The sequence below is a fragment of the Carassius auratus genome, unplaced genomic scaffold (assembly GCF_003368295.1).
Source record: "Carassius auratus strain Wakin unplaced genomic scaffold, ASM336829v1 scaf_tig00002951, whole genome shotgun sequence".
In the NCBI taxonomy this organism is placed as follows: domain Eukaryota; kingdom Metazoa; phylum Chordata; class Actinopteri; order Cypriniformes; family Cyprinidae; genus Carassius; species Carassius auratus.
The window spans coordinates 955,978-979,927 of NW_020523497.1; the positions used below are offsets into that span (position 1 = coordinate 955,978).

The following is a 23,950-nucleotide window of genomic DNA, read 5'->3' on the forward strand; positions in this document are numbered from 1 at the left end:
AACTGTCCGGTTCTGCAGATTTGGGTTATTCAACATTAAGAAGATCAGGCCCTTTCTTTCGGAAAATGCTGCACAAGGCGTTCAAGCTCTTGTTCTGTCCAGGCTGGACTATTGCAATGCTTTCATGGCAGGTCTTTCAGCCAGTTCTATCAAACCTTTACAATTAATCCAAAACGTGGCCTTGAGATTAATTTTTAATAAGCCGAAAAGAATACACGTCATACCTCTGTTTATCAATTTGCACTAGCTACCAATAGCTGCTTGCATAAAATTCAAGGCATTGATGTTTGCCTACAAAACCACCACTGTCTCTGCACCCCTTTAACTAAATTCATTACTTCAGACTTATGTGCCCTCTAGAAGCATGCATTCTGCAAGTGAACGTCACTTGATTGTTCCATCCCAAAAAAGCACAGTCACTTTTAAACACTTTTAAATTAAATGTTCCTGTTATGCTTTCCGATTTTTTGATTCTTTTTACTATTTCGAATTTCCCGTACAGCACTTTAGTCAGCCGCGTGGCTGTTTTATACATGCTATATAAATAAACAAAAACTTGAAACTTTCTGAGGAGGACAATGGTTTGTCAATTCTTCATTATGAGAAGAAGCTAATTGCTCGCTACCCAATACCTTGAGAGTCCACTGATATGCAATAATATCAAATATGTTTCCCTGAGAGATATGCTCCCACATACTCCCTCTCATTTTAAGGCATCTTTGAAAAAAGGAGCTTACAACCTAAAACATGCTGGAGGAAAACAAAAATAAGTAAGAGGAATGCAGACCAGTAAGATTAATTTAAAAATATAAATTTCTGATCAGTCTTTCTGGATGCCAAAATCAAGTTGCAAAAGTTTTTATTGGTCTATCACAGGGGTGGCCACCTGCTCACCAGCCTGTAGGCGTTTCTCAATGTCAAAGATACTTCCTTGGCAGGACTGGTCCTTCCAAGTCACTTCCTTCAGAGGCTAGGCGAGACTCCTCTTTAGCATTCTGAGAACACGTAAATGGAACAGGCTAGCAAGTGCACGTAATTGCTTCATTACGTCAGTGAAAAGGTCCGTTTGAATAACGCTGTGAATGGTATCGTTAAATTACTTTGGACAACTTAACTAGTTATTTATAAAATAAATGCCGATGATGCAACCAAGTTAACAATTGTTAAAGGAGAGGTCCGGTTCAGTTAACCATTTGTATTTGTAAAATTTACAATATCAATATGGTAGTAATTTTTACTGGCATTTAAATGTTAAACTTAACTTATATTTACTACAGTTATAACAAATGTTTGGAAATGTAAATAAAAACCGTTAACGCCCCGACTCCGCTTACGTTCTACATTTTTAAATTTTTTAAAAAGATAGCAAAGCTGCGTGATTGTGGGTGATTTGAGAGCGCGAAGAGCGCGAAGAATACACATATGCATCCATTCCTGTGTATGGCATATTTTTCGAACGAAGGACTGTCCTTGGTTGAAATTCCGAGGATCCTCGACATTGGAATAGTCCTTCGACAGATGTCGATGACGTAGCATCCTCGAAATACTGGCTTCCGAGGATCCTTCCTTGACATTGAGAAACACCTTGAAGCTTTCTAGTAACTTTTAGACCTTGATTAGCTCGTTCAGCTGTGTTTCATCAGGGTTGGAGCTGAACTCTGCAGGACTGTGGCTGTCTAGGGGCCTCATTTATCAACAGTGCGCACACACAGATGTGTGTGTAATGAGTGCCTAAGAAGAGTTTCATGTGAAGTGCGGGACATACAAACTTGAATGTTGAACTCTGAGCAAACTTACACAGAGAATCTAGTGGTAGAATGGCGTGGCCACAAACAGCTTTTTAATAACTTGTACCCTGTGTACAGTATATTGCCACATTATCGTTTTGACTTGTGACATTTCTCTGGAGGAATCTTTGAGACAGATCAGTTTGCTCATCATTTGAGGTTCTTCCTCTCCAGCTGCCCATATTCCACAATAATACCCACATAACCCTTAGGCGGCCCTCTCACCAGTAACATCATCATGCAGGTCTGTGCTCGGACAGGCCGGGGGTTAGCCATGATTAGCCAGCAATTTATTCTCTACCCACAGTTGAGAAGCAGGGCACCCACATGGTAATGTGTTTAAAATGTCAGTGGAGAGGTAAGGATCTCATCAACCTTTGGTCACCCGGCCTCTTTGAATATTCTTATTGGCATCATACATTAGTAATGCGTTTTTGAAAAGTAAGTCAAATTTAACCTTCCCTGTACCTGGCCCCTGTCATGAATATTAACCGGGCCTATTATGTGTACATGATCTGAAAGAATTTAACCCCATGGCGCCAGGCTCCCGTGCCCAGCCACCTGGGCAACAGAGGGGGAGAGGGGAGGGTGTTTACCATACAGAGATGGTGTTTGCCCAGGCTCTCGGATGCCTGGCCAGATTAATGGGTTATCAAGGAACAGTGCACCAGAGATGGAAAAAGCATTGATGGGTCTATTGGAGTGTCAGACAGGGTTGCACTTGGAACTGTTTGTTCAGGCACTGGGAGGTGCAGATGCTAATTCAAAGACTAATCTACATTGTAAGATGAAATGGGTGTGGGTGGGGTCTTGCGTATGATGCATACTTGTATTCACACAAACAGTTTCCAATATAATTGGAATGAATCGGACATAAAAATAAATAAATAAATATACAGGGAGCAAGGATAAGCGGGATCATACTATACAGTTTATGTTATTAAAGAGTCCAGTGTCCAATGTGGAGAATGTCTCCAAAGGTTCCTGGGTAATGGAATCTTTGTACTGTAATTTGTCCACATACTTGGATGGCAAATGACTGTAGGCACTAAAGAACCCCAATTCCCATGGGTCTGCTCAGGCCTTCTTATTTGAGATAATGTGGAACAGCTTGGGTCTATCCTCATAAAAGTCAAGCTGCTCTGATCCTGCTGGAAAGCTTAAATGAGCCAGGTCTTATTATGATCTGTCTATTGATTTGAAGAAGAACAAAGAGCAGCCGTTCCCTCATTAGCAGTAGATGAAGTCATAATCCACTTGGCTGGCTGCCGTCTTGCTCTGGGTATTATTATTCTTCCTCATCACTGCTGGTTCACTGAGGTGGCGGCCAAATCTTCAACATACTGAATCAGTCATTCAGTATACTGTATGTCAACATGGCATCTGCATTCAGTTGCCAGATTAAAATAACCACAAATGTATCAAGAACACGCAAGCACAGTCTCGCTGTGGAAAACGTCACAAATGTTAGCATTTATACCCAGCACCATACGCCGCTCACGACCCAGAATCTGAATTTAGATGATCTATAAATCAATTTCCCTGTCAATTGCCTTTCCTCTCAACATTCCTGCTTTTCCTCTGGTGTTTTAGCTGTGCTTCATTCAACCAGGGATTTCAGCCTCCTCCTCGGTTCGAGTTGCGTTATCGATCGACGAGGGGCCGCACTCACAATGTAGCCTGGGCCCTGATCGGCCCTGCATCTTTCAGAGGGGGAATCGATCCTCCCTCTCTTTCCCCCTCTCTCTATCTTTTTTTCTCTTCAAAGCTTTTTATTCAGTGAAAAGAGTGGAGTGGAGGACATGAGAAGTAGAGGAATGGATAGAACAGGAAAAGTGCTTCGTGAGGCCAAGCATGCTGCCTGGGCCCTAGATTGTTAGGAATATTGAGAATCAAAGAACTGCACTTGCCCATTGGTCATAGCTATACAAGAATGTGGTTGCTACTCCCAAGGTGGGAATCCATTCAGAAGACCCCAATGTAGACAATTCACTGAGCCTCACTATCACAGTCAGTTTTCTTCAATATCTTCCCACACCAGTCGAAGGCTGAGGCACAGTCGGCACAAAGAAACATATCTCTCAATCATGTCTTTTTTCTTTGCTCTCTCTCCTGCCTTTGAGGCCTATCTCAACCAGTATGACAGAGCATGGATCAAACAGTGCTTTCGAAATCCTCATGTCACGTCTGTTTAGCACTGTGTACAGCTGTTTGTACTATTTCAATTGCTTGCACTAGAAGAAGAGACATTAAAATAAAGACAAAATTGACATGGGTACGTGCATGCCAGAGATGGATTTGTAAGGTTAATTAGCCATTAATAAACTGAGCAAACAAAGCGCTAATTAACGCACAGTAGAGAGGGAAACTCCCATGAGGCTTGCTTTAAGTCATTAGTGAGGCTGCATATGTATCTGCTAATAAACTCTGCCAATGCTAAAGTCATGTAGCCTACTCTTATGATTAGATGTGTCAAATGCTGTGAGATATCTGCCAATGACTTTTTAATGCTTAGTATGTGTCAAAACGCTGTAACCTGAGGCAACTTTCACATTTAAAATAAAAATAACAGACCAAAACAATACACTTTCTATTAGTCATCTATGTAGTCAGTTATAATCTTAAATAAGATTCACTGAGTCAGATGCAATATCAATTTTGTGAAAAGTGACCTCCACCAGCACACACACACACACACACACACACACACAAGACAACTCCCTCACACACTCATTTTCTGTGCAAGTTCCTCAGTATTTTGATGTTCTGTGCGGGAGATTGTTGTCTTTAATACAAATCATGTTTGAATCGTTTCTTTAAGACCTTAAGCCCTCCCTGGGCATCAGGAGGATGTAGATAATGAGGTCTGCTGGGAATTCAATCATTTCTACATCTGTTGAAAAATTGAGGGGAAAAGAAAAGGATTAATGATATTGAGGATTAAAGAGACTCTGCTCTTAACTCGCAGACTTTTGTGCTCTCTAAATTTATTGGCCTTGAACTCCCCCAGTACTTCAGCGCTTAAACTCCCAAAACAATTTCATGCCCATGTTCCCCCCATCGGAAAATAAATAAATCCCTCAGATATCGCCTTTCAGACACCTCTTCATTGCATTCGTCTTCGTTTGCCAGCATTCACTCAATCTTTTTTCGCATTTCGCCTGTAAACAGCCATCAAGTAAGAGTGCTTTAGATTCTGGGCCGACATGCATGTGAGTTTCAGCAAATTACAGCCAGATGAAAGTTAAAGTAATTTGCTTTTACAGGTCAAAGCAACTTAACATTAATTGACATAAAGTATTATTTTGGGAGAAATACTTACAGTTTTAACCAAGAGGGTCATACAAGCAATTGGCAGCACAACAACTACAAAACATCAAATGTCAACGGTGACATATACCCACATAGAAATAACCTATATAAACATATATGGTCTAATATAGATTTTGATATAGGTTTTTATTAAAAACCTATATCAAAACATATATGTTTATATAGGTTATTTCCATGTGGGTGGACTTTTCTTTACTGGAGTGCCAAACCTCTGAGTTCGTGCAAATGTCAACATCGCTGTACTGAAATGTGTTCTTAAATGCTGCTTTTACATCACGGTCAGTTTTTGTTGTGTTTATTTAGTTACTGAAAGAATGTTGATTAATTGTTTCAGCCCTAGTATATACGTATATACTAAAGTCAATACATTACAGAGAGTCATGCAATTTCACATCTCCCAGCTGCTCAAAATCATATATTAACAGCCTAATAAACCGATTACACAATACTAGAACGCAAAACAAAATCACCCCAAAACAGAAACTCAAAGATAAATTAAAGACTTTGACTTAACACAAGGAAAACTTTAGATTTTCTTACCTGAATTGTACTTCTTGCTCTGACTGATGCCATTATGTGGCATATATACACATATATGCATCATATATATTATCATATATGCCAGCATATATGTGCATATAAACTGCATATAGGTTTCAAATATGCACATATATCCTCATATAGGTTCTTTCCATGTGGGTATCACTGTATATATATATATATATATATATATATATATATATATATATATATATATATAAAATTAAGCAGCAGAAACCTCCAAACAATCTCAACTGTTTAAAGTCTAACGCCAGCTCTGACATAGATCACTTTGAACAACAGCTTTTTTCATTCATTCAATAAAGAATGTTACCCCTGAAGGTCTGTAATTCACCATATATTTATCCTATAAAGCATCTTCCTTGTCCAAAGCCCAAAGCAGTCCAATAAAATTAAGTATACGTGTCCCAAGGGACATATATACAAATATCAAACCCTAAGCAGGTCCAATAGTGTTGACTTTGGCTATAAATATCACATTTTGAATGATGCGATTCAAATATTTTAAAAGTAATATTTAAAATGTTTTTCAATTATAGAGATAAGCAAACGTGTGTACAGTAATTAGGCCTAGTAAACTTCCAACAAGTTTAAGATTTGAGAGATATTTTATGACTCATTATTAATTACACTGGAAATCTGTTGGCATTTTGGTGTGGTAAAGCAACATTATCCTTCAGACTCTCTCTCTCTCTCTAACGTATGTGATTAGGAAACTAAGTAATGTTGAGGTGAAGTAAGCAACACTAGACTACATCATTAAACTATACTACATAGAAAGGGGGCGAACCAACTGAAAAAGAAAAGTTTCAGCAGGCAACAAAGCAACAAGCTTTACTGACTGAACATTTAATTATAACTTCTGAATCTGGACCATTCTTACAACATAACATTTTCGACGAAGACTGCTCTGCAAATGAATATGCAAACGCGTGAAGACACGTTTGACAACACTGCCTTCTGTCGTTAACACAATGTAACACCCTCTATGACGTACAGTCACACAAGTCTCAACACAAGCGCTCGCTCTTCTGAGCCTGTATTTATCTGACTTATGTTAAAGGTGTCTATGTCTTCTGCTTCAAAATTACATTTAACATTACATCTTGAGCCGCACAGAGCAAATATAAAGGCGGAATGCATGTCCAAATGTGTACTGTTTGTAGAAACACCACCGACCACCAGATGGAGACAAAGCCCAGTGCATTCAGATGTTCTGATGTTGAGCTATGAACCATTTGGACCTGCGTTTTTACATCACTCCAAAAATCAGTAACAAGTTGTTGTACGGTTTATAAGGAAACAGCTGCAGAACAATAAAAGAGGAATTATACATATGAATGTAACATAGGTTTGATCTGTCTAAAACAAATACATTATATTAAATGCAGATACTTTGATTAGCGGGGAAAGACACATATTTTATACCCCTTTGACATGAGAGACTGAGCTATGTATTTGTTATAAATATTTCATGATGGGCTGACAGTCACCCCACTTCAGCCTAGTGCTTTAAACTAAATCAAGAGTATATATTATTATATAAATAATATATAAAAACAAATATAATTATAAAATAATAATTATACAATTAAAAAGTAATGGTAAAGATATGTTAAGTCAACAAAAACAATTACAGAATGAAAGGGAAATGCTTTAACAAACTCCATCATGCCCTGAGCATGCTGTAATCAAGCTGTGTGAATGGAGTAAATAAATAAAAGTGCAATCTAATACTGAGTTTCCTGAGGAGGAAATGTGTCTAGGATAAGCATGCCATTAAAGTATGCCAAGCTTGCGTACATGCCAGGGTCAAACAACCCAGACCATGTGCAGATGTAGCTAAGCACAGATATAACCAAAACGATGCGGAGGAATACATATTTATATTCTTTTACTATTTTTGAATCTCTGTACAGCACTTTGGTCAGCCGTGTGGCTTTTTTTTTTTATATGTGCTACATAAATAAACTGAAACTTGAAATACACAGTGTGTTTGTTTGGAAGTCAAGGAATTTATAATGTCATACCTCATGTCTAATAATGTCACACTGTTTTCCTAATTAATGTTGTTCAGTTGCTCTGACGCAATCCTTTCTGTTTAAAGCGCTATATAAATAAAGGTGACTTGACGTACAGCTTAATTTATGAAGAAAATATGTTTGTCCAAAACATATAATAACATATGCCTATATGCAAACGCACCAGGCTTTTGAGATTCCCTTAAAAATTTGGTGTTGACGAAATAGTGCATATCATAAGGGAAGCTCTTGAGCAGGTTACTCTTAGAAAGTTTGGATGTTGATTTGGGGGGGTTTGGCTGTATAACCTCTTCCTTCCCCTGAGCTCAATGGCTCCCATAACAGGCGACCTGGGGCCTCTTGGTGGATAGCTGTCATCGCCTGTTTCCGGTCTGCAAGTGTGGGAAAGTGGACGAAGCCTCTGCTGAACCCCCTGGCCCTTCTCTCTGCCTGCTTCCTGACTGTCGCTAAATATACCGGGCCTTTTGTTCCGCATGGGCCCAAAAATACACCGGCGCTGACATCAAACATGTTCTTTCCAAGTTCCTCCCGATGGCTTTTTCGGCCACTGACGTTCTTCCCGCTTGGCAATGGTCTTCACTTTCCTGAATGGTGTGAGGTAGCAAGAATGGAGATGAGAAGGGGAAGAGGAAATGAAACTACATGAATGTGGCCCTCTGAGTCAGTGTTTTATCAGGTCGATTATACAGTGACTGCACAGTCAAGATGCATATCATAGAGCTTCTTATGAATTGTGAAGAATTCTTATCTTCAGCAGTCACATGATAGGCAGAATCTTGACAATATGTGAGTCCGATGCATTTTTTACAATCCTGTTGGCAAGACAGTTCGTGAAGTGGGAGGAGAAAAAACATGATTCTATAATTGACAATGAGAGTGCATGCATATATTTCTCTTTCAAGTAGCATTAATTACATTCAAATTAACTAATTATCTAATTAAATTAACTTTAAATAAGTTTTTATACTCTCCTCAGCTTGTCACACAGAACAGTGAACCACACCTTTAGTAGTTTAATTTGTGAATTTTTTTTTCTTTTCTTTTTTTCTGCGAGTCATTTGTAGGTTTGTGTTGTGAGTCAGGGAGCAAATGTTCATTTTCCAGGAAATGTATGACTAATTTGCAAGCAGTTTCACCTCTTTGAGGCAAAGAATGATCTGATTTCAAAACATTGGCATCTGTTTTTCATATCATCATAGTGGATACTTGCAAGTTAGAAAAATGACAACAAACAAAAGTCTGGTTTGACTAGGCTTATTGTTGATTTTCCATAAATATATTATTTTATATTTTAATATACATATATCGAATATATTTGATAACATATCAACATATGATGAGAAAAAAAATAATAAATGTGGTAAAATGTTAATATTTTTTTTTATCCAGTAGCCTTTTCTTCAGTGGATGTTTGGAATTTACCGTTCATTTTGCAAGAACTTCAGTTTGTACGTGCAAAGAAAAGGAAAACATCATCAAGGGTGGCTTGACCATCACAGCGGCTGAGACTTCCTGCCCAAGCCAGGTGCCTATTTATGTACTTGCCTTTCAGAAGGACTGGATGTTTCTATTCTTTGCTTTCCTCTTCTCAGTCTGAGTCACACATCAGGCATGTTAAGACAGAGATTCTGGTTATTGGTGCTGTTCAAGCTGAGTAATCGTCCAGGATCTGGTGACCACAGCTTTTTGGACTCTTGTACATCCATTCACAAGATGCAGTGGTCCATATGTTAAAAGCATCATTTTATCTTTTTAAGTTGGAATCCTGTTTAACGGATCTGTTAGGTGATAGATAACTATTTCCATTTGCAAGTTACAGTAGAAATGAACCCACAAATGTGAAAGCATAGATCGATGTGAGTGAAACGTAGTGTATGCATATCTATTCCTCCTGTGATACCTCAGTGATCCTGTTCAGTCAAAATGATGTGTTCAGCAATTTTCAGCATTTTGAAAAATGCAAGGAATGCACCAGCATTTCCTGTTTCCAGCATCCAGCCACCCAGGATTAGACACGCCTACACACAGCTGGCACAGCATCAACATCATGATCACGTTCAGAGTCTTTCAATGTACGTAATGTTTATCACTCACATACATCTCTTCAACCATATTATTAGATATGTAAAGGTGACTGATATTAAAACCATGTTTCCTAGAACTTGTCTCCTAAACCGGGACAAGACCACAGAACCAGATGATTCCTCTGCACAATCTAACTTTGCTGCAGCATTGTCTGGCCAGAGGAGAACCAAATGCCACAATGTAACACCTTAAAGCCCAAAACTACCATTAAATTGATGAAAACAACTTTACAGCTCAAATTATCACTGATTTTATCAGATTAATTAATGTGTTTTTAATCAAATTTGTGTGCTTTATATTTCTGCTTTAGATAAATCCCCCCAAAATGACCATTTCTCTTACCGCAACTTTTTATTTATTTATTTTTTACTTGTAACGAGGGTCAAGTTAAAATAAGTTAACAATAAATGTTAATAATACAAATTAATTTAGGACAAATACAAAATAGAAAGAAATTAGACAATTACTGACATATCATTTAAGTATAGAGCTACAAACGTAGTATTGACTGCTCAATCCTAGGAAGAATGTGATTAAAAATGTTTCATATTGATTTCATATGTCAAAATATTAGAAAATCTAAGCGCAGTTTGTGAAGCTGAGATCTTTTGTGAAACTTTAGAGAAACAGAAGACTATTTATGTCCTTTTCAGAGAATAAAGATATGTGCTTTTTCTTTCTCGCTAATTATGAGTTACAAATAACAAGAATTGTTTATATGGATTGAAATCATTATTCATCACACATACATACACTCATACATTTTGTCATCTTGCCTCCATATCTTTTTTAAATTCATAAAAAAGACACTCAGTCTAAAATAATGCGGGGCAGCCCTCGAAGGACCAGGGTCAGCTCTATCACTGTGAGAATCTCTCCCTTCTTGCCCCTAAGGGAAATGTAAAACAGCTCTCTTTTTTTTAGACAGCGGAACACAAGAGGATATTGGATCACCACAATCGAGAACATCTGCAGGGAGATTTTGCACCACTCATTCCCCTGCATGTGCATGTATATATGTGTGTGTGGGGGTTGGACTGGCGTGGGTTGTTAAGTGAGAGACACAAAGATTATGACAGAATCATGTTTCAAAACACGCATGCATCACATTCAGCACATGCTATCCTCTCTGTCAGAGGCCACACAAACTTTATAGATATCTGCTTACTCTCCGTTTCTCTCTCTTACACACACACTAATATCCTTTAATGATAGAGCAGTGGGTTCTGCTTCCCTGGCAGGGGCCAAATAACAGATATTATCCTCATCATAGTTTGGCCTCTTTGTACGGCTGTAGCAAGGGCCATCAGAGAGTGCAGAGAAAAACAGCCACTCGATATGCAAACAACAGGAAGAGAGAGAGAGAGAAGAGCTCAGCATTGCCGCTGTTGAAATGACAGGACTGCATGGAACGAGCAAGGGCAGATCTATATTACAGCTGCAGCGGTAAATCCATAATGCCATTGATTGACTGGGGAAGCACACACAGGAGTATGCATGTAGGCCATGGAGTGGAGAAGAAAAAAAAAAAAGTTACAGATGTGGGATGAATAATCTGAATCTGGCACTAAGAAAGACTTTTAAAAAAAACAGCTTTATCATATATTATTATGCATCTAAATAAATAACATTTGATATTTCATAAATATAAAACAAGTCTGGGATGTGTTGTTCAGACTACTCCAATATCACAGTAAATGCTCCCCACCACCCCATCACCAAATAAACAAATAAATTAGGAAAATAGGAAAGAAAAGTAGTGAAAAGGGAATAAATGTGGTCAAAACACACAAGCTTGAGTGGGAGCTGGAGGAGCAGAATTCCAGAGACTGGAGAGCCATGGGGCCAGCAGCGGAAGTGTGCTAAAGCTCTTTCCAGTGACCCCTGACCTTGCAGATACCATTCCCATCAACTCCTCCTCCAGCTGTCTGCACTCAGCCACCCAGCAGGCTCACAAACAGTCCTCCTCCTCTTCTCTCCTCCCCCACTCCCTCGCTCTTTCTTCCCTTGTGCTCTTCTGTCTCCCCCGCCGGACATCACTCATCCACCACATCATCCTTTCATAAAGTACAGTCCCAACTCAGCTCAAAGCACGACTAATATATATACCTACATACATACATATACCTATATAAAGTTTTTATTTATACAGGTATTTTATTGCAGAATTAAAAATATTTTATCTCTCTAAGGGATGATCAGACGAAACTGCCTAACTGCCTAGAATTTCAATCCCACAGGGTTGAAAAAGATTGGTAGGAATTTGTTAACAGGGAGGTAATCTCCCATCTTTCCCAAATTTCCTATTTCCCACCATCTCATTGCCCACATAAGAGCAGCAAGATACATAGATCTCAGCCAACCCGGCATTAAAACACACTTCACATAGTTTAACACAAACACGCCAACCTCTAACCGATCGCCACAAAACAGATGGGCCCACGGCAAGCAAACTGAAAACTCTGTCGCAGCCGTCATGCCTAGACAGATTAAAATTTGAATAAATACCTACCTATACATTAGCAAACTAAAATTAAGAAATTATCACACCACATGGACTTTTAGTTTGTTTTCTTCTCTCATGTGTTCCTTCACCCTATTTTTCCCTTGTGTCTGATTATATCATTATGTTCAGGTGTGTCTTGTTAATTATCTTCATTAGATCTGTGTGTGTGTAAGTTCCTCTGTTTCTCCTTAAATTTTCTGGCATTGATGTTGTGAGCTTGTGTTACCCTTCCTCTTGGATTATTATAAAATGGATTATTATTTAATCTTTGTCTTTGTCATGTGCACTTTCTTCTCTACCCAACAACAAGCATTACAGAGACAACATTTTAACATAATTTTCAGAACTTAGTAAGTTAATACATACTGCCTTTACAAATTCTTTTAAATTAAAAAAGAAAATATACATATCAGCATTAAAAACTGTATAATGCTACTGGCAAAATTAATAAATGATTTCATGCTAACAACTTAACATTCTTTATAGGGGCAATGAGTATTTATTCATATACACACACATAAATGTGTGTGTGTGTATATATATATATATATATATATATATATATATATATATATATATATATATATATATATATATATATATATATATCCCTGTTATTAGGCTTTGTAGGCTGGCTCCACTCTGCCCCAGTACTGTGGCCCTCTTCAGCCCCTCTTAGCTCTCTCTGGCGCCTGCTTCTCCATCACACCTCCACCTGTCAACGGCTCCAGCTCTCCCCCAGCCTCGGAGGCTCCAGCACCCCCCAGGGTGGCTCAGGACCATACTGCCACCAGTCTCACCTTTTGGGAGCCACCGTGCTGGAAGCAACCTTGGAACCCCTGGAACCCCTGGAAGCAATAAGCATCCAGTGCAAAACAGAAAGTGCTGCAAAAAATATGATTTTTGAAGGGTTACGAAAGCAAACAATTAACTTTATAATAAGGCCACTTTGATATTGCTCAATTATGTAAGTGATTTGTAAGCTCTAATGCTGCTGCTTTTAAGTGGAGTGTTTTTACATTTGGATTAGGGTGACTTAGAAAAGAAAAATTTTCACACACCGCTGCACTGTGATTGACATATGCTTGCAGCTCTGACTGACAGCTTCTATAGCTCCATCCCTGACCCCTGGAGTGTCCTTAACAGTGCCTGTCCCTGCCGGGCAAGGGCCACATAGGAGGACTCACTGGTTACAGAGGCCATGAGGTCAGAATGGTAGAAGATCAACCAACCCCATCCCTTCTTGCTCTGTATTATCTGGGTTTAAGGTTAAGAAAGCAAAAAACATCCCTCCAGAGTCAGTTTCTTCTTTGTGAAGAAGCCTTTTCTGACTTTTGACTGTACTGGTGCACATTATCCCATGACACATCCTGATGAACCACATCTTGTCTTCACTGGGGATCCAAAAGAACAACTTCTGAGCATTTTAATCCCAAAACATGGTTTTAATATCCATCACCTTTATATATCTAATAATATGGATGATGAGATGTATGTGAGTGATAAACATAACATACATTGAAAGACTCCCAACATGTGATCATGATGTTGATGTACAGTATATGCTGTGCCGCCTGTGTTTCATTACACATAACCACTTGTTTGAGCATACACTTCATGTGACAGCCCAAACTGGATTATAAAGTAATTTAATACTTTTCACAAGTCTTTAAAAAGAGTTTATGCTATATTGCTGGATATTTCTGCAAGTCGTGCAGGTTTGGAATGACACGAGGGTAAGTAAATGATGACATCATTTTTTGGTGAACTATCCCTTTAATTAAGTTTAATGAATTAATCTCTATCAAGAACTCTGTCTCTCCAGACAGCAAACATATGTATGTACTCTATATCTTAATACACACACATAAATAAAATACTGGATCTGTATTATTCATGCACCATCTTCTTACATGGACAAAGCCTAGAGAGAGGGTGGGCAATGTTGGGGAACAGACTTAATGCTTCTGAAGCTCTAGGAAAATGAGGCATGATAGTATGACGGGTGTTACACACAAATGGTGGTACATACACACACCTTATACACATGCTCACACTTCTGAAGTAACTCATGCTCTTTCTCATCGACCCACACACACACTCTAGTCCTGCTTTTCCAAGGCCATTAGTATGAGATGGCCTTGATTATTTATTTATGAGGAAAACAGGCAGAAGTGCGGGGAGTGGAGTAAAGAGACAGACAAAGACCGGAACCCCTCTGCACTGAAACTAACATCCATAAGTGTCCACGCGAACATATATTTGCTACTTCACAGCACTTTTTTTTTTTTCTAAACGGATTACTTACGCACTTAATAACTCCTTCAGGAATCTGCAGAATAGCAGTGTGTTTGCACTAGTGGTAAACACCACAAAACTACAGATTCAACTAAACTCAAAAATGCACATGTGGCTTTTACAGGTACTTTAAATGTCCTGCATAGTTCAGGTCAGTTCAGCTAAAGATGGATTTTACCTTTCCTATACATCTTGAAATTTCAATTTACACATTTTATAAAATGTATACATATAGTGTAGTCAATTTTTTTGTTTTAAATGTAAAAACAAGCCTTGTACACAGATTATTTTAAAAATGTTTTATTTATTATCCATGGCCTTATGGCCACACCCACCAATCCACTCTGAAAAGGCTGAAATCATTACATGGGTCTTTTAATATAATTTCTTTTCATCATTCACCCTAAATAAATACATAGCTTTCCTTTCAATCATTGAAATAAATATCTGTGGTTTTATGATAATATCAGCAACAAAAAAGTGTAAAATATATATATAATTTTATAATTTTATATATATATATATATATATATATATATATATATATATATATATATATATATATATATATATATATACGTTTATATATTTTTCTTTAACTCTTTTACAACTTACAAGATGCCAATTGTACCAAAGCAATACTTACTAATACAACATGGTGAAGTTTTAGTGGTTAACTTAAGAGACTGTGGACAGCACCAGTTAGGCATTCTTGTAAATTGTATGTACCTACACACTGAAATCCCACATCATGGACCCTTCTTAGAGAAGCCATTCTTTTGGGATGTGACTGTGGAGGAGAGGTATCTTCTCCACTGTTTCACCCTGTGAAAGCTTGTCTCTGATGCCAATAAATATTGTATTGGTAAAAAAAACAAACAAAAAAAAACAAAAAAACATATAATTGGCTCTGCAAGCTGGTGTGTAACCTAAACCAGTAATGGCTTAACTTGGTAATGTCAGATATATTTTTTATATAATTGTGGAAAGTATATTTCAGGATATTTAGGCCTTGTCTGAAAATTACATTTAAATCAGTTTTGATGTAATTATGTAACAATTTATGATAATGGATGCAGGCAACCAAAAAAGAGCCTAATTATTAAGATTTAGTAGGGTAATTTACACTGCTGCGGTGGAATGCTGTGCCATGCACAAGGGACCTCTCCTCCACAACACAAAATCAGCCTTATGGTTAGTCTTAAGTATTGGCCAGATATCTGAAAAGGTTAATGTCCAGTAATAGGAAAACAGGTAATAATAACCAGATTAAAACAAATGGAATAAAAATACAAATACAATAATAATTCTATGTACATACAAAAATATAGCAAAGGAACTCACAAAGATGTGCATTATTGGGGATGAACACACACACTTGAAACAGGTTTTGTTTTACTTGCTTCCCAGTTTTGGATGTCAGTGCATATGTTTCACCTCGTTCCCAAGTGTTGTATTCCACCTCGTTCTGGCCAGGTGACTAAGACCTTGTCTCAATTCAATCCCTTCTTCCTGTCAGATGACATAATCTCTAGTCTCCATTAACCTCATTTTCTATGAAGCATTCAGGGCCAACCAGAGAACCAGAGGAAAGGCAAAGTCCTTAGAAATGCTAATGTCCCATGTATGGCATAACCAGGGAACCACAATGGCTTCATTTAGCTGATACTGCTCAGATCTGATGTTAATCTAAAGCATGGTCCTACAGGTTGTTTGGCCAATTTGTCCAAGAGCTCTCCAAAAGTAATGGCTTGTATCTCATCCTGAGAGCACTGTCAAAGTTGGACAGACAGTCCCTATTGATGTTTGGTCCCACAATGTGGTTGGATGCAGATACAGTCAAGGATCCTATCGCTGTTGTTGAGCAGTTGGAAAGCACAAGGGGCACCAGTGGAAAAGAGAGTTGAGGATGTAATAGTGCTTGGGAGAGGTTGGCGTCAGGCTGCCCAGGGCTGGAAACCTGACCAGACACTTTATCTTTCAGAGTAGCTCCTCTAAAAATAAAAAAGAGGCTTCTGCTGTCAGCAGATGCCGTCCTGAGACTGCACTACATACACACATACATATATGCACACATACACATATGCACACACATACACACACACACATTTTTCCTTCTTCTTCCTTAACACACAATCATGCACACAATGTCTCTTTTTACCACTTCTCTTGAAACACTTCCCTCTTAAGTGAGCTTAATATTCAGATTTTTTTTTATGGTCCCATTTTTGGTGTCAAACACAATTGACTTACATAGTCTAGAATGAGCCAGCTTGCTTACAGTTTTTTTTCATTCAGTAAGGCTAAAGAAGACAGACTCAGTGCTGATGTCTGTTGACAACTTTCCATGTCTAGGACGATCATTTTAAGCAGTACAGCCTCTGCATTAATTCTGATAGCGTACTCCCTGTATGTTACATACGGTTCACATTACCCAACTCTATTCTGGAAGTCTAATAAATAAATAAATAGACAAGGATTTACTAAAAAAAATAGGGAAATGGGATACATGATGATGGACATGATGCAGGGAGGCCTGATTTGTTTAGAGTTGGTCAGTTCATTTAGCAGAATTCCCCAGCTGTTTCAGCATCAGAGGTGTCTCCTTTGAAAGGAGGATTGCAAGAGGCTCATTCATGCTGTCATACAGGCTTTTCCAGGGTTTTACGAAAGGCCGCAGGGTTGGTGGCAGAGATCGTGCGGCACACAGTGTTGGTGTTGCTGCATTGGCAGCCGGGACGGGTGGCACGATCGTAGCCACGCTGGCACAGAGTGAGGCACAGCTTGGCAGGAGGGTAGCAGCAGAGGCAAGGCAGGCAGAGAGCCAGGAAGGCCATAGCACTCCAACGGGAGCAGGCATGAGCTGGGGCACAGGAGCATGGTCGATCAACACAGCTGTCCTCTTTATCTGCAGAACAGTGGTAGAACACACCCTTCACACAGCACAGGCAGGTGCCGTACTCCAAGACGTTTTCTGCAGAACATAAGCAGCGCTGGCCACAGGTCCAACAGGAGGGCAAGCTACGAGGGGCACAGCACTCCTGGCACTTGCAGTGGCCGCAACGTTCACAGATGAAGAGATGCAGGCCCAAGTCCTCACTGTCAGCCAGTCCTTTGCCCAGAGACTCGGGTTTCAAGTCACCTTTGGGCTGAGACCTCACTACAGTCGCTAGACCAGAATGGGAAGGCGTTAATCCAGTAAGAAGTCTCTGATCTGAAGCAGCACTGCCACGAGACATGGAGCTCACGGTACTGGAGCGACTTATGTGGGCCAAATGGGAATGTTGGTTCTGACTTTGACTGCGAGACATCTGAGAGTGTCGTTCATCATATGTATAGATGAAACCAACCTGAGACGCATGCTCCATTGCCACAGGGCGTTCCACATAGTCATTATTAGCCCTTATAGCACGGATCTGGTCAATGGACAACACAGGGACCTGCTGAAGATCCAAGCTTTCACGGTCCATCCGAATAGGTGGTACTGGATCCATTCTTTTAGGGCCACCAGGGTAGGGGCTGAGCTGCAAGGCTGACCAATATCACGGTACATCGGATAAACCTGTAGCAAGAAAAGAATAAAGGCATCATTGTTAGATTCGAAATCAACTGAAATAGTTTAAATTCAGTATGCATAATGTGTTATTATTAAACAAATGTTCATATGAATACTTTTACACTTTTCAGATGGTCCATGGCTAAAGCTATGGTTATTATTAGACACAGAGGATGGAGAGATAACACCACTGACATCACACTGTAATTTAGCATCTGTAGAACACAGCTGTTGACACAAGGGAATGGAACCAGAGCAAGGAATTTGACAGCAAATGAATTGTGAGAAACTGGGGAACCCAAAAGACTTAGTGTCAGTGTCCTGAGGTATCTCTTCCTCAGCAGGAGGAATTTGCTCTAGCCCCTCCCTGCAGCCTTTCTTTTGTTAAGCCTTATCCTCCATAAACAGGAACAACATGGCTATTGGAATGTGCATGGAACAAATCAGCATCCTGGAATTGAGAAACATGCTGCTTGCATTACTGGATGTCATAGCCAAACAAGACCTTGGATTGCACTGGATTAGATAACAATTGGTTTTGCTTTCTTCCATCGAGAAATGTACAGATGTAGAGAAGATCACTTTGTGATGTTTGTCAGACTCTCAGACAGTTTCAAAAGTCAATGTGTGATAAGGATAAATGCAAACATTTTAGATAGCCTTTGAAGAGACTTGACAAGAAAAGAGAACTGCCTCTGCCATAACAAGCAATGGAAATCCATACACAACTCCCAGTCCCCATGTATCCGGGGCACAGTCAGCTGAATTCCTGGCAAGAGCCCTGAATGCTCTCACAAAAAAAGGTAAGATAGCACTACCCCCCATGCCAGAAACTCAAGATAAGGAGGCCCAGGTCGGAAGCACAAAACGCATTTACAAATTACACAGAGGAGGAAAGAGACGTCCTGTAGAGTAATTACATCAAATCCAACAGAGAGCTGTAGTCAGGTCCTATCAGTTTATCTAATTGTTGAAAGGGGTCTGCTGTTCATTTCCATGAGCTCATTATTTGGGGCCTGACTTCGACAACAACATTGTACTTTTAGTCTCGGATTTGCAGGCAAGCCAGAAAGGAAGTTTTGGGTTAGCTCATCTGTGTCATGTCAGGCACTTTTGGTTGCATATTTGTTTGAGCATTTGCACATGTCCTCTCCATGTGGTTTTCCTCAAGTGTGTCAGCACTTGGGAGCATTTATTACTCGCGGCTACAACTGGAGTTTATTTGGAACTTTCCACTGACTTGCAGTGCTCTTGTGTAAAAACATACCCAAATTACACCTCAAAATGTTGCATTTCCTGGGCTCTGAGAAACAGAACAAAGAAAGTTTCTAAACTACCACTTTACAATGAACTGCCTACTCACCATTAACTCTGTCCACAAAAGTTCCTCTCAAGTGATCATTAATGAAATACCCTTCTATTCTGTGAATTACTTCCCCTGAGCCAGACCATTTGGAAAGCCACCATCCATTAACCGAAAACTGCCTCCCACTAGCGTTCCCCAACCACCTCCATGCTCACTCTGTCAATGGACATGACACATTTGTAAAATAGGCTGTGAAGCAGTAGACCAGAGCAGAAGCTGCTATATAACAGCCCCTGACACAATCTTCCACCCCACCCAAAAGCAGTAGCAAGGGTGCCAGAGGATCGATAAGTCACAATCCAGCAGCATTGCAGGCAAGGTGCTGACATCAGGAAGCCCAGCAGATCAACCTGCCACTCAAACCCCCCAACAAAGAGCACTCTACCCCTCCCTGTCGAGACCCAAAACACTCTTTAGCCCGGCATGCCCCAGACCTCACACCAGGGTGAGGCTGTACTGGGGTTGGTGGTCGGGTCTATCATGTCTCTACAGTGGAGCTTGCACAATTGTTTTTTCTTAAACAAATTCTGTGGATAACTGCTACTTAAGTGCCTTCCAAAGTGCTACTGGCTGTTGTTAGGGAACATTCAGATTTTGGACATGTTGATTCATTGTGACAGTGTACACTAGGATATTGATTGTGTTGTTCAGATGAAGTCTTCTCATTCGCAAGCTCTTACCATGACCTCTTAAAAGCATTACTCCAAATGAGCCAGCACCTAGCTGAAACTGATTTAGAGTACAGTTTATTTTAATGGGGCGATGACTGCAATTGAAGAAAAGAAGAAGGTTAAACTACACTACTTCAGTATTCATTATGAAATGAATCTGTTTAGAACAGCTGTCCTGAAGGCAGAGTTTGGGATCTGTTTCTGCAATCTAGTATTCATCCAAAGCATGTTCTTTTTTTTTTCAGGTCTCACTTCTGAAGACTCTATCCTCTAGTTTTCGCTGGATGGTTTTATCATATAAAAGGATACGCTGTATCTGACTCTCCAAACTTGATGGCATATCTCACATTGGATGAAGTAAAGCAAGTCCAATAATCATTCACCACTAATGGCGGTCTGTATTTCTCTTTTTCTTTCAGGACATAGGAGCCCTGATCCAACTTTGTATCACATTTAAACCACTATAGTAGAGGGAATAGACATGCATAAAAAGTAGAAGGGAGACTGTGAGCACACAAGAAGATAACATATTCTATGACAACACCTGTTCCAGGTTAAGACACACTTTAAGTCACAGAATACAGCTCAAACTAAGCGAGAGACAGCTGCATCTGGAGCACCAGAAAGAGAAAAGGAGGGGAGAGAGGCCAGTGTTTACTCAGCCCTGCTTGCCATGAGGGGTAACCTGAAGACAGGCCCCTGCGCTTTGGGAGTATCAGTGCTGAGTGAGCTGTACCTCGCGGCTCTGCCCCGGGGCTCCTTGCACCAGTTACCTTGCACACATCCTTGGCCAGGGTAATCCAATCCAAGGCAGGAAGATGGCGAGAAGAGCATATTATTCATAAACGTCACCACACACCACTGACTGAGAGTAACTTTAAACCACCAAACAGGGAGGAGAGAACAGGCAAATGAGAAAAGGCAAAACATTTGTCCCGTAAAGGGTCGTTGGACAACACTGGAACAGCTTGAAAATTTTTCAGAATGTTTATCTATCAGTGGGTGTGGCCATCAGGTGAATGAGGTGCTGATGCCATCCGTTTGTTTGGGGGCTGATGGGATGTGGACCAATGACATCATGCTGTGGTGCTATTTTAAAGTGTCCAGTCTCCTTTCATTGACCCCTGCTGCTGCTGATAAGCACCCAGCAATTCTGCCAGTCAGTCTGACTTCCTGCAGGCTAACTTTCATTAGAGATATCCATTTTCCATTTCTGCTCTCTCTCTCTTTGACTCAGATAGAGTGGCAGATTGGCAATTGCTGACTGAGGGTTGATTAGCCGCTAGTCGCAGGGGGTAAGGGCTGAGGGCTTCACAGAGGGCATATATACGCTCCTAGAGGCCAGGCTTAATTGTGGCTGGTCTTGTGTTGTCAGGCACCAGGACCCTGGGATCTGCCCCTCTCACCCCTCTGGGAACACAGTGGGATTGAATGACAATAAACTGTATGAGATTCCGGATGTGCAGAATCCGACCCCCAGGAAGGACTGAAATAGACACTGCAGACAAGCAAGTTTGGGTAAGAGAGAAACAGAGAGAGACTAAAAAGAGAAAGGGGGAGGGTCACTAAGAGAAAGGAGGAATATATATCATAAAGATAGACTCAGTGAGAGAAAAACTAAATTGAATGACAAACTGTGATGTGAATGTAAAACTGTAATGTAAACATTAAAGATGAAAAGATGAATATTAATAAATGAAACTATTATGGAAGTATAATCTGAATTAACTGACAGAGGGAGGAACTTTTTAACACATTTGAACCACTGTTGTTGTAAACCTGCGCCATTCACAAAATTAACATTCTTTTTACTGTCGTCTACTGTAAGAACTTTATCTTTTAGTTTCAAACAAGTAGACCGTTGTGAGCATGCATGTGTGCAGGGCTGTCCCCTGTCCTTTCCCACTCCACTTCCAACCTCTCCATCATCCTCTAGCAGCACAAACTGGGTAGTATTGACATCGCCGACCTTGAGGACAATCAATTTCATGCCTTTATGCCTGAAGCCCTGTGCACTGGCTGGGTCAGAGAAGGACTTGTGTTTGGGGCACTACGCGACACAGAGATATTCTCTCACTTGGATGATATTCTACTCCCATTATGTGTCAACTAGACTGTATTTCATTCAGAAAACATCTAGAATTAGATCTAGAGAATCTCAAGAGAAAACCATTTGAGCTTAAATAAATAAATAAATAAGACAGATTAAGGTTTAGACTAAAAGAGATTTAAATAAAAAAAGCACTTACCCCTAAAAGGAGGGAGATCCATTTTGCGGCAAAACAGTATTTTATGTCTGTTTCTTTATTGTTTTCTTTCTTAACTTTATGTTTTCTTGAGCAGTTTTCTTTCTTCTGCCTCAAAATGCTTCTTCAAAACTGTCCCATACGTGCAAGCAATCCTGGTTCCTTATTGCTCAGTCATTCCCTCTGGAGAACAGCAACAGCCTTTATCAGGGAACAGCTAGAGCACTGCATGTTCAAAGAGCAGTCAGAAGAAAGACACGATTCTCGTGGAAACGAGGGCAACATGTCACACCGAATATCCCAATTTATTTGAATAAGAAACAACAATGTCCCCGGGGCAGAGTAACATAGAGTAGAGCTTTGCTTTTCAGAATTACTTCCACATAGCAGTGTGGAAAGAGCTCAGCAGTGGCTTTGTAGTTTGTCTTCTCTCAGTATGAGCTGAAAATGTGAATGCTAGAATGTCTCTCTCTGACTCTCTGTCTCTCTTTTTCTCTCTCTATCTGTGTACGGTCAGCGCTTCCTGCTCATGCGATCATCCACTCACTACCAGAGTCTGTGTGTGTATATGTGTGTGTGAGAGAGAGAGCGAGAGGGTGGGAAACATTGAGGGAGAGAGGGAGGGGAATGGGACGGGGAGGAGGAGGAGGAGGGGTGGTTGGATATGAATGGTAGAAGGAAGGAGGCTGGGCTGAGGGGGTTGGTGTGAGGGGTACTTGGTTTTGCTGGAGATAGTTAATGGCTAAGTGGCATCATCGGGCTGAAACCCAATCTCTCATTTTCTCCCCCTCAGGAACTGTTCTATATAATTCCCTGAGCTAAGCCTAACAAGATGGACAGAGGGAGGGAGGGAACAGGAGATAAAGAGAGAGAGAGAGAGATGATGAAGACAGTGAGATAGAAAAAAGAACGAAGATATGAGTCAACAATATGATAGATGATGATGTTACGGTCAGCTCAAAACTGCAACAAAAATGACGAAAACCAAACCAAAAACGTATAATGAAGAATATTTTTTATTACATAATTCTAGGGGTTTACATTTAAAACTACCACATCAATTTAATTTCTGACGACAGATCCACAAACAACGCACGATCAAGCGGCAACATGGGATGAGGTCACTTCCCACGTGCCTCGACCCACGTCTCAGAGGCACTTTTATTCATACGTCCCAATCTATAACAGGTGTTGTTCATTACGCCATCACCTAGAAGAAATCACAAGAATAAACAAAAAACCCACACACCCTTACACCATAACACCTCCCCCTTTAAGATAGAGGATCCTTGTAAAGGACCTATATTAAATCAGAAAAAATAAGGGTTACAATGCACCAGATGTTCTCAAAATGGCCTCACTTGTAACTGGAACCACGGCAACTCTCGGCACCTACAAAAACAAGTCAGTCACAGTCATACAAGTTTTTAAATCAGGGTATCCAGATTCTCACATGGAGCCCGAGACAAGGCATCAGCCAACACATTCTCGACACCCCT

General features: G+C 40.0%; 1 protein-coding gene across 1 annotated transcript; it reads right to left on the reverse strand.

Annotated features, from left to right (window-relative positions):
• Window positions 1–14,896: 14,896 nt before the first annotated feature.
• Window positions 14,897–23,042, reverse strand: LOC113070100 (protein sprouty homolog 3-like). Its single transcript, XM_026243286.1, has 2 exons — window positions 22,455–23,042; window positions 14,897–18,174 (listed from the first exon to the last, which is right to left on the reverse strand). The coding sequence occupies exon 2, from the start codon at window positions 18,104–18,106 to the stop codon at window positions 17,255–17,257; it is 852 nt and encodes a 283-aa protein (XP_026099071.1). The 5' UTR covers window positions 18,107–18,174; window positions 22,455–23,042; the 3' UTR covers window positions 14,897–17,254.
• Window positions 23,043–23,950: the final 908 nt, after the last annotated feature.

Bases quoted from the DNA above. Each gene is read 5' to 3' on its own strand.
- LOC113070100 (XM_026243286.1), bottom strand. From the start codon at position 18,106: ATGGATCCAGTACCACCTATTCGGATGGACCGTGAAAGCTTGGATCTT.